At 31.2% G+C, this 15,023-nt stretch overlaps 1 protein-coding gene across 1 annotated transcript in view; it reads left to right on the top strand.

Moving 5' to 3' along the window:
- Positions 1-15,023, top strand: part of sax (type I BMP receptor saxophone) — an 87,523-nt gene that overhangs the window by 52,949 nt on the left and 19,551 nt on the right. Inside the window, exon 6 of the mRNA XM_075360022.1 lies at positions 2,840-3,062. Within this exon, the coding sequence (XP_075216137.1) occupies positions 2,840-3,062 (223 nt within the window). The remainder of the gene's footprint in view (positions 1-2,839; positions 3,063-15,023) is intronic.

Here is a 15,023-nt window from a genome sequence, read left to right as displayed (position 1 = left end):
TACTTACTAGTCTAGTTGAGGTGTGTTCTTAAAGTAAGGTCTATTTTGAATTTACCACATGATGTGAATTTATATACATGATGTAAAAAGATGGCGTTTACGCAACTCAGTTATTTCAATCAATAGTCAGGAGTTAGCAATGATAAGTAATTTTGTTGTAAGTTGCTTACGTTAATCTATTTATAATTACTCCTACAATTCATGATCTTACCAAGTGTGAAATAAGAGTAATCAAATTTTATGAGTGATGAGAAAGTAAAGGCAGTATACTCTGTTCATTTTGAGAAGGGTGAGTGAATGGTCATAAACATAGTAGCCGGCCATCAGTGATAACAGATGATTTGACTGAAAAAATTGACAAAAAATTTGAAAAATCTGTCACTTCACCATATCACAATTGTTTGTCTTTGATGATTCACAGTCTTTGATTTATGAAGTTTTAATTAAAAAATTGTGTACAAGATGGGTGCTGAAGATGTTAACTAATACACACAAAGAAAAAATGTCTTGCTGTAGGAGATAAATTTTTGTGGCATTAGAAAATGAAGGTGATGAATTATTCGAGCACATGGTTACCAAAGATGAAACCTGGACTTCTTACTTGAATATTGAGACAGCAGTAGACAGTGCAATAGGGATATTCATAATCTAGACTGAAAAAGTTAAAACAAGAATGTTTGGTAAAGAAGCTTATGGATACTGTTTTTTTTTTATTGTTCAGACAAGTGTTATGCTTATCAAATTTAGCGAAAAAAAAAAAAAAAAAAAAAAAAAAAAAAAAAAAAAAAAAATTGCAGAACTACTGTGATTGCTGTATAATAGGCTAGATGATAGTAAGGGAAAACCTGATAGAATCTTATTTTCTACAATTGGTCTTAATCTAAAAATATTGAAAATGAACCTAATCTGTTAATTTATTTAAGATGGTTTAATATTTTCAAGAAATAAATAAGTAAAAATAAAGCCTGTTGGTCATGCGACATAAAACACCAATCAGCGTGCTTGGCATCATATGTTGCAAAACGTCAGATTGTCGTTTACAGCAGTCTATGTGGTTTGTTGATTTTGTACTCTAAAACACATTTTTTCACGGGTTATACGATTTTCTGAAATAGTATGATGACTACAACAAGTCTTTGCAATGAAAGCAGGGCTCGCAAAAACAAACACCAGTAACGTGCCCAAAATTGATGTGGTTATGCTGAGAATGTTTTTCGTATCAAATAGTGATTTCTGCTCATCGGAATTCCGAATTATCAGAACTTATACATAAGTACACAACTATAAACATTGCTGTATATTAGTTTTTCATAATGTTAAGTAATTATTACCTCATATTACGGTCCGCTATATAAACATTGTTGGTCAAAATCCATTATATCCGTGTTGCCCACAACACTTAATAGCCTGTGAACTATGTAGTTAGTTCTTAAATGGTGCCACTGAGAAACTACATTGAAATTAGAAAATAAATAAATAAAATTATAAATATAATCTAACCAAACTTAACCTAACATATGCTTGCTGATGTTGACTAGCAAGCATAGGTTAAGTTTGGTTAGATTATATGTATAATTTTGTTTATTTATTTTCATATTCCAATATAGTGTTTAAGTGGCGCCATCCAAGAATTAACTAAGTACTTATTGGTTGACGAGCTATTAAGTGGGCATGTAATGGATTTTGACTGTATTGTTTTTGAGCTTAGTTATCAGAAGAAAAACATATCTCATATTTAAATAGTTATAATAAAGGCTAAATTTTATTTTAGGTGCTCAAGAACATTGCATGGAGATGATGCTGCTAGCTATGTGCAGCTAAAGCATGATAGCAAAGTACGCACAGTCAAATGTAAAATATGCCTAGAACATGAAGTTGGTGCAAAATTGCAGGCAGTTAAATAAACAATTTGTTTGAAGTTTTATAGTAGTACTTTCACACTTAGGCACTACACAGTACTCATAAAATTTTGAATTCATTTTAAACTTCATTTTCAAAACACTTCATTAAACATCTGATTGTTTTGTAAGGCGTGAAGTATATGAGGTCATGACAGTTTGAAGCGTTTTAGAGGGAAAATTTTAATTGGTTTATTAAAATGCAAAATACATTGTGTAAATGATTGTTTATGTATTATAATGTTTATATTTTAATAAAATAGACTGTGAGTCATAATATTAACTGGTTTCCCAAAAACAGTCCACTAGTCTATTGTATAATGTTTAAAAAATCTTAGAATAGTTATAAAAAAAAGCAAAAGATATGGGATGCTATCTCATGGGTTTTTGTGTTTACATGACAATGCCCAGCCACACACAATGAATCAGACAGTGAAGCAAATTGAAAAATTTTGTTGGAAAATTACTTTATAGCCCTGACTTCTCCCAGTGATTGTATTCTTTTTCTTCATTTTAAGTAGTGACTTGTATCACAAAGGTTTGACAATGATGATGAATTGAATGAAAAATGGCATTACTGTCTGGTTTAAGTTGCTGGTGGTGGAATTTTGAAGAATATAGAAGAAGCTAGTGGAACTCCTATGAAAAATATGTAAAAGCTGATGGTAGCCATGTAAAAAAGTATTAAAAATTAATGTAGTTTTCATGTGCAAATAATAATTCATATTTTTCAGTTCTGTTTTTATTTCAAAAGAAACCTTTCTTTAAAAACACACACCTTATAACAAATTAATCTTGTTAATTAGGATACATCATTAAATTTGTGTTCTTTCTTTTCACTGTTTTAGTACATTTTTCAGATGATATAGAGGGTGCACATTATTAATATATGAATTCATTATTTGTTACGTGCATTTATGATAATCTTTTTTTTATTTTAGTACGATATTGTTGCGTCATGAAAACATCCTTGGCTACATTGGCTCAGATATGACTTCACACAATTCATGTACTCAGTTGTGGCTTATTACACATTATCATCCTTTAGGATCACTCTATGATCACCTAAACAGAACTACATTGACACATCACCAGATGGTGAAATTATGTCTTTCATTTATTAATGGATTAGTACACTTGCATAGCGAGATATTTGGAACTCAGGTCAGTTATATTATCAAGTTTTTAATGATTGCATTTTCATTTTGAATTCTAGTATTAATAATGATACTACCATGCTCACTAATATTGCATTAGGGCTAATGAGTAAATGTTTTATTATTAAAATTAAAATTTATTTGTATTGTATAATCTATGTTTGAGGATCTTTTCAGAAAATAAGTTATTAGGTTGTTTAAAAAAAATTATTTTATAAGATCTTACATCAGTACTTTTCTACATAGTTTCTACTGTTATTGAGATATTGGATTGATTGTGGTCATCACTTTCATGTTATTCATGATCAGTCTAGGGTGAGCATAAGCATGTTTACTCTTTGGAAATAGTATTTTCTGTTTTTTATTTGTTATGATTTAAAAAATATAAATTTATATAATTTATTGTAGGCTTTTAGTTTCCATTTCCATTTTTTCTTAATTCTATTAACCTTTTCACTGTCAAGCATTTTGGACTGGGATGTGCTAAAAATATCAAGTGTTTAACTGTGTTATGTAATGGGTATTTCAAAACATTAATAAATCATGCAGTATTCAATTTAAAAATATGAAAAAATTCATACTTACCAAAACATCCTGCAGAATACGATTATCACTGTAAATTATAACATTTTACACTGTTTTTATGTTTTATTCATCATAAACTTTAGTTTTGAATGGTCAAATTTACTAAAATGTTAATTTTCTTTCCATATTCTAAAATCACTAACAATTACAAAAATGCATTAATAAATGTATCTACATGAATTTATTGATAGAATAAAGCAAAATTTATGAAAATTAGTCTGTTAGTATATACCTACATATCAGTTTTTTGTAATGTTTTCTTAACATTAATTTTTAGGCAAACACTCCATATGTAATTGTTTACTGCACCTGGTGCAGACAGTTCTTGACCTTCTTTTTCTTCCTTCTGGTGAGCATACACAGCATCCTTCTTTTATCTTCTCTGGTAATTTCCTCAAACCTGGTCCACCACAAGGATCATCACCTGCGTTCTTTGCTTCTAGTCATTGAGTTGCTAAACTTTCTATTATATTGGCAGTGTAAAAATACCTGGATTTTATTTTACCTCCATTATTATGCTCTTTATATAAAATATGGAGTTCAGCACTATCCTTCAATCCTAATATTGAATACTACTTTCTTCCAGTAGCAAAGAGTTCTCCTATCGTCCAAATAGGCATATAACATCACACCAGATGTATCTATCCTACCTATGTACTTATTATACTGTTGTATCTGGTTTGGTAATTGTCCTTTTGTGTTGTTGATTATTTCAAACTTCACCATCACCAAGTCCAGTTTTGCTTGATAATAGAAGCACTAGTTTTATCTGAGATTTCTTCCCACGGAATACAGATGCAAGGATTGTTCCAGATCTGCAAAACATTTTTTCTCCAATTCCAAAATTTTTTCTAAACTGTTGGTGAAAAAACTTTGTTTTTTCTTTCAGTACCAGTTATATAGGTTCCTAATTTGAGAAGGCTCTTCACCAGGGTTACTGACATGAAAAAATTGTCAACAAATACATTATACCCTTTATTTAAATAATTGCCTAAATGTAATCATTTATGAACAACAGAATATCCTAAATCATGAGCTCCTATTTCAGTTCTGTCTTCTTGATTTCTGGCATCCTTATAAGTAAAATACCAAGACAATAAATAATGAGTTACAGAATTGCATAGCATCCAGGATTTGATTGCTCAGGATGATGGTGCTTGGAAAGATACTGTAACTAACAATTGAGAGTTACATTTAGTACCAATCAGACTTTCATCAATGCTAAGTTGCTCATGTGGTGCATAATGATACCTAAATATATTATTGGCATGATCAACCAGTGGTTGGTACCTGATACAAGGACCATAATTTGGGTCACCTAGTGGTGGACATGACTCGCTATAAACCAAATGAAAGAATTTTGTAAGATGCCTAAAATGATGTGCTGAAAACATATTTCTATACCAGGATAAGGACTGAGATGAACTTGTACTTCAGTATGAATGTATATTTGGCCTCTTATTGAGTTCCATGTTCTATATGCATGCTATGAATTCTTGTACTTTAGTTGTCACATTTTTTGCAAGGTTCTGACAACCTTCCTGCAATAAACTGCTTTGCAGAGCGATGATTTATAACAGAATTGTAGTGAAAATTAAATTGAATACTCAAGTTGCTGGAGATCCCATTGGTGGAATGTGTTCCAGTCCTGATAGTTCTTGATATGCGTGAAGTAGCGACGCAGCTGTTCAGGAGCAATGACTTCAAGTAATCAGTATCTTCCAATTCATTACTTTCATCATCGATTAGAGCTTTATTGTATTAAGTGCCTTATGTCTGATTCACTTTCCATTTCACTCAAATTGTACTCACTATCCCTCTCATTGTCAAAATATTCACAAATATCGCGATCAGTTAGGCTTCTACTAATCCCTGGTGTTGCAGATATTTCACACAATAAAAAACCAAAACTCAAAGAAACAAGGTGAAAGATATAACAAAGAAATATATAACGAAACAATACGTAATAATAATGTAATCCAAAATAAGAATTAACTACGAAATAAATGAACTAAAACATCAACAAGATTATGTACGACAACGTTTGTGAAGTACGGAAATACGATTTTCAGTACTTGATATTTCTATTCAATTTTTGACTATCAGAATAAAATCTATGTCTATATGTGTATTGATATATGCTTTGAGAAAATAATATAGCAACACCATCTTGTGGTTAATTTTGTAAACTATAGATCCAAAATTGACTATATTAGATGACTATATTGTTCTTGACATCCAAAGGGTTAATCATGAATTTTTTTCTGTGGTTATATACATAAACCAGAAATATCAACATTATTTGATATTAGTAAAAGTTACAGTTATTAAAAAAAACTTAATATTAAGTAATACATAAGAAAAAAAGAAGTTAAGTATATCACAAATTATGTTTGAAACATAAAGCAGATCCAGTTACACATATAATAATTCTATGCTTAAAAGTTGGAGGGTCTGTGTTTCTCCGTCATTAGCATTTAAATTTACCTTATTTTATCTTGTCCTTGATGTTAGCTGTAGCACTGAAAACAGATTGTTATGTTCTCCATAAATAGAAGTTGTACTGGTCATATGTGGTAATAGGTTTTTTGGTTTGTTCTGGTCTTAGCTGCAGTTTGCCTGTTCTCAATTTTATATTTGTTCTAGTATTTGCTGTACTTCATAAAGCTGAAGACACTTTCTTATAAGAAGTTAAAAAAAACCATTCTGAGTCCCTGCTGTGCCTTTGTTGAATCCATACTCTTAATTTTAATTTCTTATTGATTCAACTGAATCTAGAAGAAATTTAATCATTTAATTTTTTGGCTTTTAAACATATTGTTTTTGATTTTGTATCAAGAGCTAAGAATAGTCTGGGCAACTATTATTCCAATATCTTAAATTTTGAAAAAATCTAAGAGGACAATGACAACATATTTTAGTCACATTTTACTGAGTTTCAGCTAATAAACTATGTTGGTGGCGTCTTTGGTTACATTTTAAAATGTCATACCAGTTATTCTTTATTTTGATTTCTAGTTCATTGATCAGTATCATCATAATTAATGTATACTGGATATAAGAAAAATGTGTTTGTTTTTAGGAACGTTATCATGGACTTATCTTTAAATTAAACATTTGATGAGTGTCTTGGTATTTTCATTTTCTGGGAGAGCAAACATATATTTACTTCTTTGTACGAAATAAAGGAAGTATTGTAATAGGGAAAAATTTTAGTTTTCAGATTTCTACAGAAATATCCATTTTGACCATCCCTGAATTCATTTTGACTAGTTTCGGCATGACGTCTGTACATAGATACCTTTGCATGTATGTATCTCGCATAACTCAAAAACAATTGGCCATAGAATGTTGAAATTTTGTATTTAGGACTGTTGTATCATCTAAATTGTGCATCTCCACTTTTGATTGCAGTTGACTGGGCCAGAAATGTGTATACAGTCAGATCCCTAAATAAAGCAAGGTTTCAATTTTGAAATATTTGGATTTTGGACTTTTTCTTAACTGCAGTAATAAGCCCTCATCGGGAGCTTTTCAACGATATATCATAAGTGGTACTTATTTTCATTAGTTCCAGAGTTATAGCCAAATAAAATTTTAATTAATGAAATATCTGGATCTTACAAGAAGAAGGAACATTGTTCAAATCTGACTTCATATACATATATTTTCTTTTAACTTTTTTTTTTTTTTTTCATTTAAGTGAATCATAATTATTTAATCAATTTTTTATCAATTTAAGTTATTAATAATTATTAATCTTGGATTGTAAAAAAATTAACAATAAGTAATAATTATATAATAACATACAAACGTACAACATAATAACGTACAAAAAAAATGAAAAAAAAAACCAGAAGTTATTAGTGAAATAAAATTTTATGTACTTTTCATTTTAACTCAAAAATTTTTACAATCAGAGGTTAATAATTATTAATAAATTAATATATTTAAATTTAAAAAAAAGTTTAAAAAAAATTTATTTGTATGAAGTCGGTTTGAATCACTTCAAACCGATATGTCCATCGTTACTTACGGATCCGACAAGTTCTCACTTACATCTCATATCAACTTGAGCGACGTGAAACAAAATTATTATATAAACTAATATAAAATGCTAAGGAAATGTTTAGGGCCATTTTTCTTGAGTGTAATTGAATATTGGATATTAGTATTTTATGATGAAGACACGTAAACATTGTACTATTCACACACACAAAATATGGCTCATATCAGTATCTTGAAGCCTGTGGCTTCCCTTTGTAGCTGCACTAATATGGATCTTAGGTGCCTTACACTAATTTAACTTTTTATAGAAAAAGGTCGCTATAGTTATTTTCTTTCAGAATTAGAAATAATTTGTTTATGAATAACAACTTTTTTTAAACATTAAGTCTGACGTTAGTATATTAGAATAATTTTATTTCCAAAGCCTATCTTGTTTTACCTTTTATACATTCTCAAAAACGATTAGCTGTATAATATTGAAATTTTCTATTTAGGACTGTTTGTCGTAACATCTAGTTGTCCACCACCCTTTTTGATTCCAATCGATATTTAGAATAATTGAATATTTTTTGGTAATAAACATGTATATTATATCTGATTATTTATTATTAATTGAAAATAAAAATTTAATTGTCCACTCTACTCTGTCTACTTTAAAGAGTAATGAAGGGATTTTTACACTATTCTAATATTTCAGGTAAGATTGTTGAATTAATAATTGTATAAATATTTGATGTTAATAAAAACTAATTTTTTAGCAGTTGTGTAACTGTCCACTTTATTAAAGAATTGGAGGATCTTATCTCACTATCAAATGAATAAGTTTAAATGAAGTGCAACAACAAATTTGTGTATGTAATTTAATAGGCGTACAAGGAAGTTATGTCGTGATCCACGTCAGATTTTTTTTCAGTATTCTTACAATCCTCCAGTTACTTTTTTGGTTGTACTAATGGGTAAAATCAATTATATAATGTTTTAAAGGCCATTTACTTTTCAACCATTTTGGGCACATATGCCTGTATTTCTAACTGCCTCAAAGTGATTCAACCATATGTCAATTGTAGTCTCAAATTATGCTGTTCTACAGCTGTCTCAATATATTTTTCTAGTATGTTCTGAATGTGTGCAAGTTTTATCTGTGACTTTTCTGGTTTGTGAATCTTCAAAGCAAATATTTTTTATTTGTAACAAAACCACCTGCAGCTTGGGATGAGTGTGCTTTACAAATTATTATTTGTGCTTTACAAATCTTTTTAAATTTGACATGATGATCCGAGAATTGCAGCTAAGAGTAGAAGGCCCACAATCGCCATTTTTCTTATGTATTTGTTCCTATAATGTCACTCATTTTGTAGTATTAATTGTATATTTTCTTAGTTGTGTGGATCTCTTTAGTAAGTTTATCAGGGTGAAAAATCCCTTATGCTTCAAGCATAATTCTGGTATATCTTGCAGCAGTCTGTAATCCATAATGCCTACGTGATAAATTAAATTTCATCTTGTGTCCTATATGCTTGTCTGCTTATAATGCTCCACATCATTTGTTTATCTTGTCTGATTACTGATGCTGAACTTGAGGATCAGCATCAGTGACACCAATGACATCCTTACCCTGACCTTATTTCATTGTTTTATTCAGTGTTTGAAGTTTCTTCAGTCTGAAAATAACAATTAACTCATCATTTGAAATATCTAAAACACCAGTACCATTGTTTGAAGTGAATGCTCTGTTCAGTGAGACAATGGGTGATAAATAATTGAGGATGATAACACTGCTAATAGTTTGTTTTTAATTTGCAATGACAGTGAGTCAAGTTCTTCCAGTGCTGTTAACCAATACATAATATAGCGATTAGCAGTTAGCTGATAGTAAATATTAGCTAAGCTCTATCAAAGATGGTCATCTGATTAAAATGAACATGACTGCTTTTATGCTCATCCCTTGAATCATGGCAGATTAACAGATTATTGATTATTTATTCACACATAAAACAAAGCTTTTAGTATAAAAGAGATTGTAGTAATAATCTACATACTAATTCATTTATAAAAAATGCAAAGAATGTTTTCAGTAGAGGAATTGATGAAATGGTTTCTGCACTAAATCTGGGCTTTGATAGGAATGATGCATTTATTCCTTGTTAAATTATGTGGGAATGGCTTGTTTGGGTAGCACTCTGCTGCCACATCCAAGGATTGCCATGAAACAATACAATATTGCAAGAAAGGACACATCTTAGTCTTTCATTGGTTTTGAGTTGTGACAAATTTTGTTCAAATTCTTTCAATGGAGGCTATATTTATGTTAAAGCATTCCTGCCCCCTAAAAAAGTATAATCTTGAAGTTTAAAATTGTCTGATCTACGTTATACTTTTATGATTGTTTAACTGATCAAATGATTAGTTTATGATGATTATTTACTTCTTTATGTCATGGATTGCTGCTTTATGCCATGTGCTTCAATTGTTACTGGTTTGAACCATTTGAAATGCTCATGTTTTGTTGCCAGTGATGGGAAGTGATGTAACATCTTGAGAACCATCACCTTATCCTCTCTGTGTGCTTTGAAAAATTTCAAAGTATTACCAGTTAGTTATCTTAGTTTAATATTCTTTTTAGAACATATTGGACATATAGTATGAGCACAACTTCCTTTTGACACAATTCCATTATGAATAATTTTTAAAATTTGAAGTAAAACCATGAATTTGTGTTCTCTTCAGAAACATTGAATCTGCTATAATCAACAAATTATTAATCATGGATAGCTGAACATTCACATTCTTACTGAATTTTGTGACCAAATTGCAAATTGGTTAGCAATTTGGTCACAAAATATATATTGTGCTATTTTCACTGTAAATTTCAGAAATCTTTTGATGTAAAAAAAAATTTTTCTGTGTTTCACTATTATCTGGCAGCTGTTCATCTAAATACATTTTAAATATTCAAGACTATTATTCATATATGGCAGATGTAGCTGATTGATTTTATACTCATTATAAACAAGTACTGTCAAAATAGTAAGGCTCATTATGAATGAAAACCACATATACTCGCAAATGAAAGGGATATAAATATTTGCAGTTTGTTAATACTTTATAAATATGCCTTCCAATTGTAATAATTGCTACTACTACTTCAATATATAATAATTCAGCAATGTTCTGGTTTGTATAGTGTTCTGTAAATAAGTAATGTTGCAGTTTTTATGAGCTGAGAGTAATTGAAGTACAAAAATGAGTATTTAGAAGAGTTAAGATAGAAGCAGGAAAATTGTAATGAGGTTACATGTTAGGTGGGATAGTGCCCAGAAAATCAAGTTAACTTAAATAGTATTTATCCGTTGTAGTCATGTTGAATTGTACTTCTATAAATAAATGGTGCAATTAAAAATGGTTGATAAAAATAAATTGGATTGAATAGCTTTTTCATGTTTCAAAGAGGGTAGTTATTAATTTTATCCTGATACACTTCATCAGGCTGTGAAAGGTAAAGTTCATAGGATAAGATGAAAGCTGTTTTTAGACAATTGAAAGATATTGGACACATTCACCTAACCTGTCAGCAGTATCAGTGAAGGGGTGTCAAAACAGTAAAATGGTAATTTTTGCTTTAATATTATTCTGTTCTTGAAATTAGTTTGTTTATTATCTGGATTATTAGAGGGCTTTGTTAAAATCATTTTATACTAAAAAAAATTGTTTAACAATTTTGAATGATTGAAATAATTTTATTTGTTGTTTCAAAGCTGTCATAAAATGCATTTATTTGATAAAGATTTGTTATTTTTTTGTAAGCTTTGACTTGATAACATTAAAAATTTTAGTACTTCAAAGAAAAGTTATTAGTCAAACTATTTAAAAATAAAAAAGCATTGTTTAATTCATTTCTAAATTCACTGTGTAGCAAACAGTTGCACTTTTTTTAATATAAATATTTATTTAAGGCATTTTATTGTTAGTGCTAAATTATATTTTTGAAGTTTTTATGTATTTCTTTTCTTTATTGGCTGGATCATTGGATTTTAGACAGTAAGTAATCGTGTATATTTTAAACACATATGAAATAATGTGCACAGTATGTTGCTTTTGTTGTGGTATTTATCAGTACTTAAAGTGCAGGATTTCTAACATAACTTTAAAAAAAAAGTAGGACCAGTCATTTTGGTCTAAGTTGAAAAATTTGTAAATTTGCATTGAATTATTTCTTTTTAAATTGTTTGAGTGTGTGTGTGTAAATTTTTAAATTTTATTCATGTAAGTAAGGATGTGTGACTTGTATAGTACCAAGATTATCAACCTTTTATATCGTGAATTAATTTTTATTTCGGTTTTATAAGTTTTATTGTTTTTTTATAATTAAAAATCAATTAAATAGCACATGTGTCAAGTTTAAAAATTTTGACAATCACTAGGGCCTAAATACAAGAAGTGGTACTCATAAGTACCATCAGGGCTTTATGGAAATATTCATACGAGGGTTATTTTTTTTCAAGGTCCGATCGGTCGCAAAATAAAAACCTGCGCAAAAATCGGATGAACCTTTGCGCATACATGTTGCGCAGTGTCTCTAGTTTGGCCTTCAATCACGCAGCATCACTTTGTTTAGTTCTGAACACTCAACTAGCATATAAACATGTCTACAACAATAGTATCTCCCGCCAAGTATGAAGTGTGTGCGGTAATTCGATTTCTTCAGGCTGAGGGGTGCAATGCAGCTGAAATTCATCGACGAATATGTAATGTGTATGTTGAAACTTCAATGAGTGACAACAAAGTGCGACAATGGTACAGAAACTTTAAAGCAGGACGTGCAGATGTTCATGATGCAGGCAGTCAGGGAAGGAAGCGAGTGTCAGCCGATGATCTCGTTGAGAGAGTGGACGAGGTAATTCGAGAAAATCGTCAGTTCACAATTTTAGTATTGAGTGATTCGTTTCCTGAAATTTCAAGGTCAGCTGTCTACACCATTGTGAGTGAGAGACTTCAGTACCGCAAACTGTGTGCGAGATGGGTTCCCAAGATGCTGTTCGACCATTACAAAACAATGAGAATGGACATCTCCCTAACGTTTCTCGAGTGCTACCACAATGAAGGAGAAGATTTTTTGAACAAAATTGTCACAGGGGACGAGACATGGGTCCATTTCAAAACTGAAGAAACAAAAGAACAATACAAACAGTGGATGCATTCTCATTCTCCCAATAAACCAAAGAAGTGCAAGCGAACCTTCTCCAACAGAAAGTGTATGGCTACTGTGTTCTGGGACCGGAATGGAGTTCTCTTGGTGGAATTCATCGAACGACCATCACTGCAGCTTCATACTGCGTGACTCTTCAATGTCTGCGAAGGGCAATTCAGAATAAGCGGTGAGAAATGTTGTCATCAGGCATTGTCTTTCTCCATGACAATGATCAGCTGCACACTGCAGCTGTAACAAAGAAGTTCCTGCAGCGTTTTCGTTGGGAAGTGTTTGATCACCTACCATACAGCCCGGACTTGGCTCCATCCGATTTTCACCTCTTTGCTAACATGAAACGCTGGCTAGGTGGATAACATTTGGCACAGACATTGAGCTGCAGACCAGCGTAGAAACATGGCTGAAAACACAGGTGGCTCTGTTCTATGACAAGGGTATTGGAAAGTTGGTACCACGCTACGACAAATGTCTACTATGTAGACATTTGGCGATTATGTAGATAAATAGCGTAACTATATAAGTACTTGTTACAAATAAAAAATTTTTTATTTTCACTGTGGTTTTAATTTTGTGATCGATCAGACCTTGAAAAAAAAATAACCCTCGTATTTCCAGTTTATCAACACAGTTTTGTTTTATATGGAATGATACTCATAAAAGCAATTTTTTTCTTATTGCAATACAAGAAAACATTACAAGTATATTTTGAATGAGGATGTGATTGTCTTCTTAGAGGCACACATTTCACATCTTCCTCTGTTTTCGACAAATGTCGGCCAGTGAGCACCTCGGTTTTGTTTTTTGATGTCCTTTGTAACCAAAAAAATTTGCCTTCCTTCTCTTGGTAGGATCCTTTGGAGAAACAATTTGATTTGGTCAGTCTCTTTTCTTTATGAGTGCTGTTCCCTTTGTGAAACTCCTTGGGTTACCTGTCTTGAACTGTTGAAGAAGTATTTTCCCAGATAGTTCTTGGTATATGAGATCTGTAAATAACATAATGAGACTAGTTTTTTGGCAGCCAAAGTGGTAATACTGTAAAGTTACTAGTAAACTAATGGTTATATGAACAGCTAATTTATATTAGGTATTAATATTTTTAGTTTATTGTTGCCACATGAGATGTAAACAAACTTTTCGTGAAACGAGTTTTTGTTTTGCGTTACAAAAGTGAGTGATACTAATTATGATAAACATTGTGCAATCAAGTTGTGGGTTATAGTCCGTGAGAATGTTACTGAAACTTTTTCAAAATTGAAAAGGGCATATGGAGATCATGCTCTGTCATGAGCCCAAGGTTTTGTGTGGTTTAATGCATATTCAGATGGCCGGGAAGCAGTTGCAGATGATCCATCCTCTGGAAGACCGTGAACATCAAAAAATGATGACAATGTTGAACGAATCAGAGACTTGATAAGGTATGACCGGCGATTAACTGTCAGAGTTATTGCAGAAAAATTCAATTTGAACCGTACCACAGTCTATCAAATTTTGACGAACAAATTGGACATGAAAAAAGTTTGTGCAAAATTGGTTCCAAAAACTTCTGTGTTTTTTCAAAAATGTTTTCCAAAAGCCTCCGCAACAGAAACACAACAGGGTGGAAGTGTGCTGTTATCTTCTAGGGCGAATTGAAACTGATCCTGATTTTCTAAAAAAAATGTTATTGCTAGTGATGAATCTTGGATATTTGAATATGACCCAAAAACAAAATGCCAGAGCAAGGAGTGGTACACTTCAAACTCACCACATCCCAAAAAAGCAAAAATGAGCAAATCAAAAATCAAAACCATGCTAATTTGTTTCTTTGATATTAATGGCATTGTCCATAAGGTGTTTTTGTGTACAGTGCAGACTAAATCATTATGTTTACTGAAAATTCTTGAAAGACTGCGGAAAAGAGTTGCGTGCGTGAGACCAGCCATCAAAGACGACTGGATGCTGCATCATGGCAGTGCACCTTGTCCCACTGCACTTTCAATTAATGAGTTTCTGGCAAAGAAAAACATTCCTGTAGTTCCTCAACTACCTTATTCACCTGACTTGAGTCCGTACGACTTTTTCCTGTTCCCGATTTTAAAAAAACACCTCGAAGGACACCATTTTGGAACAATAGAAAACATAAAAAAAAATGTAAATGACCATCTGAAGGATATTCCGGTTTGTGAGTTC

This window comes from Lycorma delicatula, chromosome 1, assembly GCF_047948215.1.
Source record: "Lycorma delicatula isolate Av1 chromosome 1, ASM4794821v1, whole genome shotgun sequence".
NCBI lineage: Eukaryota > Metazoa > Arthropoda > Insecta > Hemiptera > Fulgoridae > Lycorma > Lycorma delicatula.
Note: the sequence above shows the minus strand (reverse complement) of the source record. Positions and strands in the feature narration are given on the sequence as shown.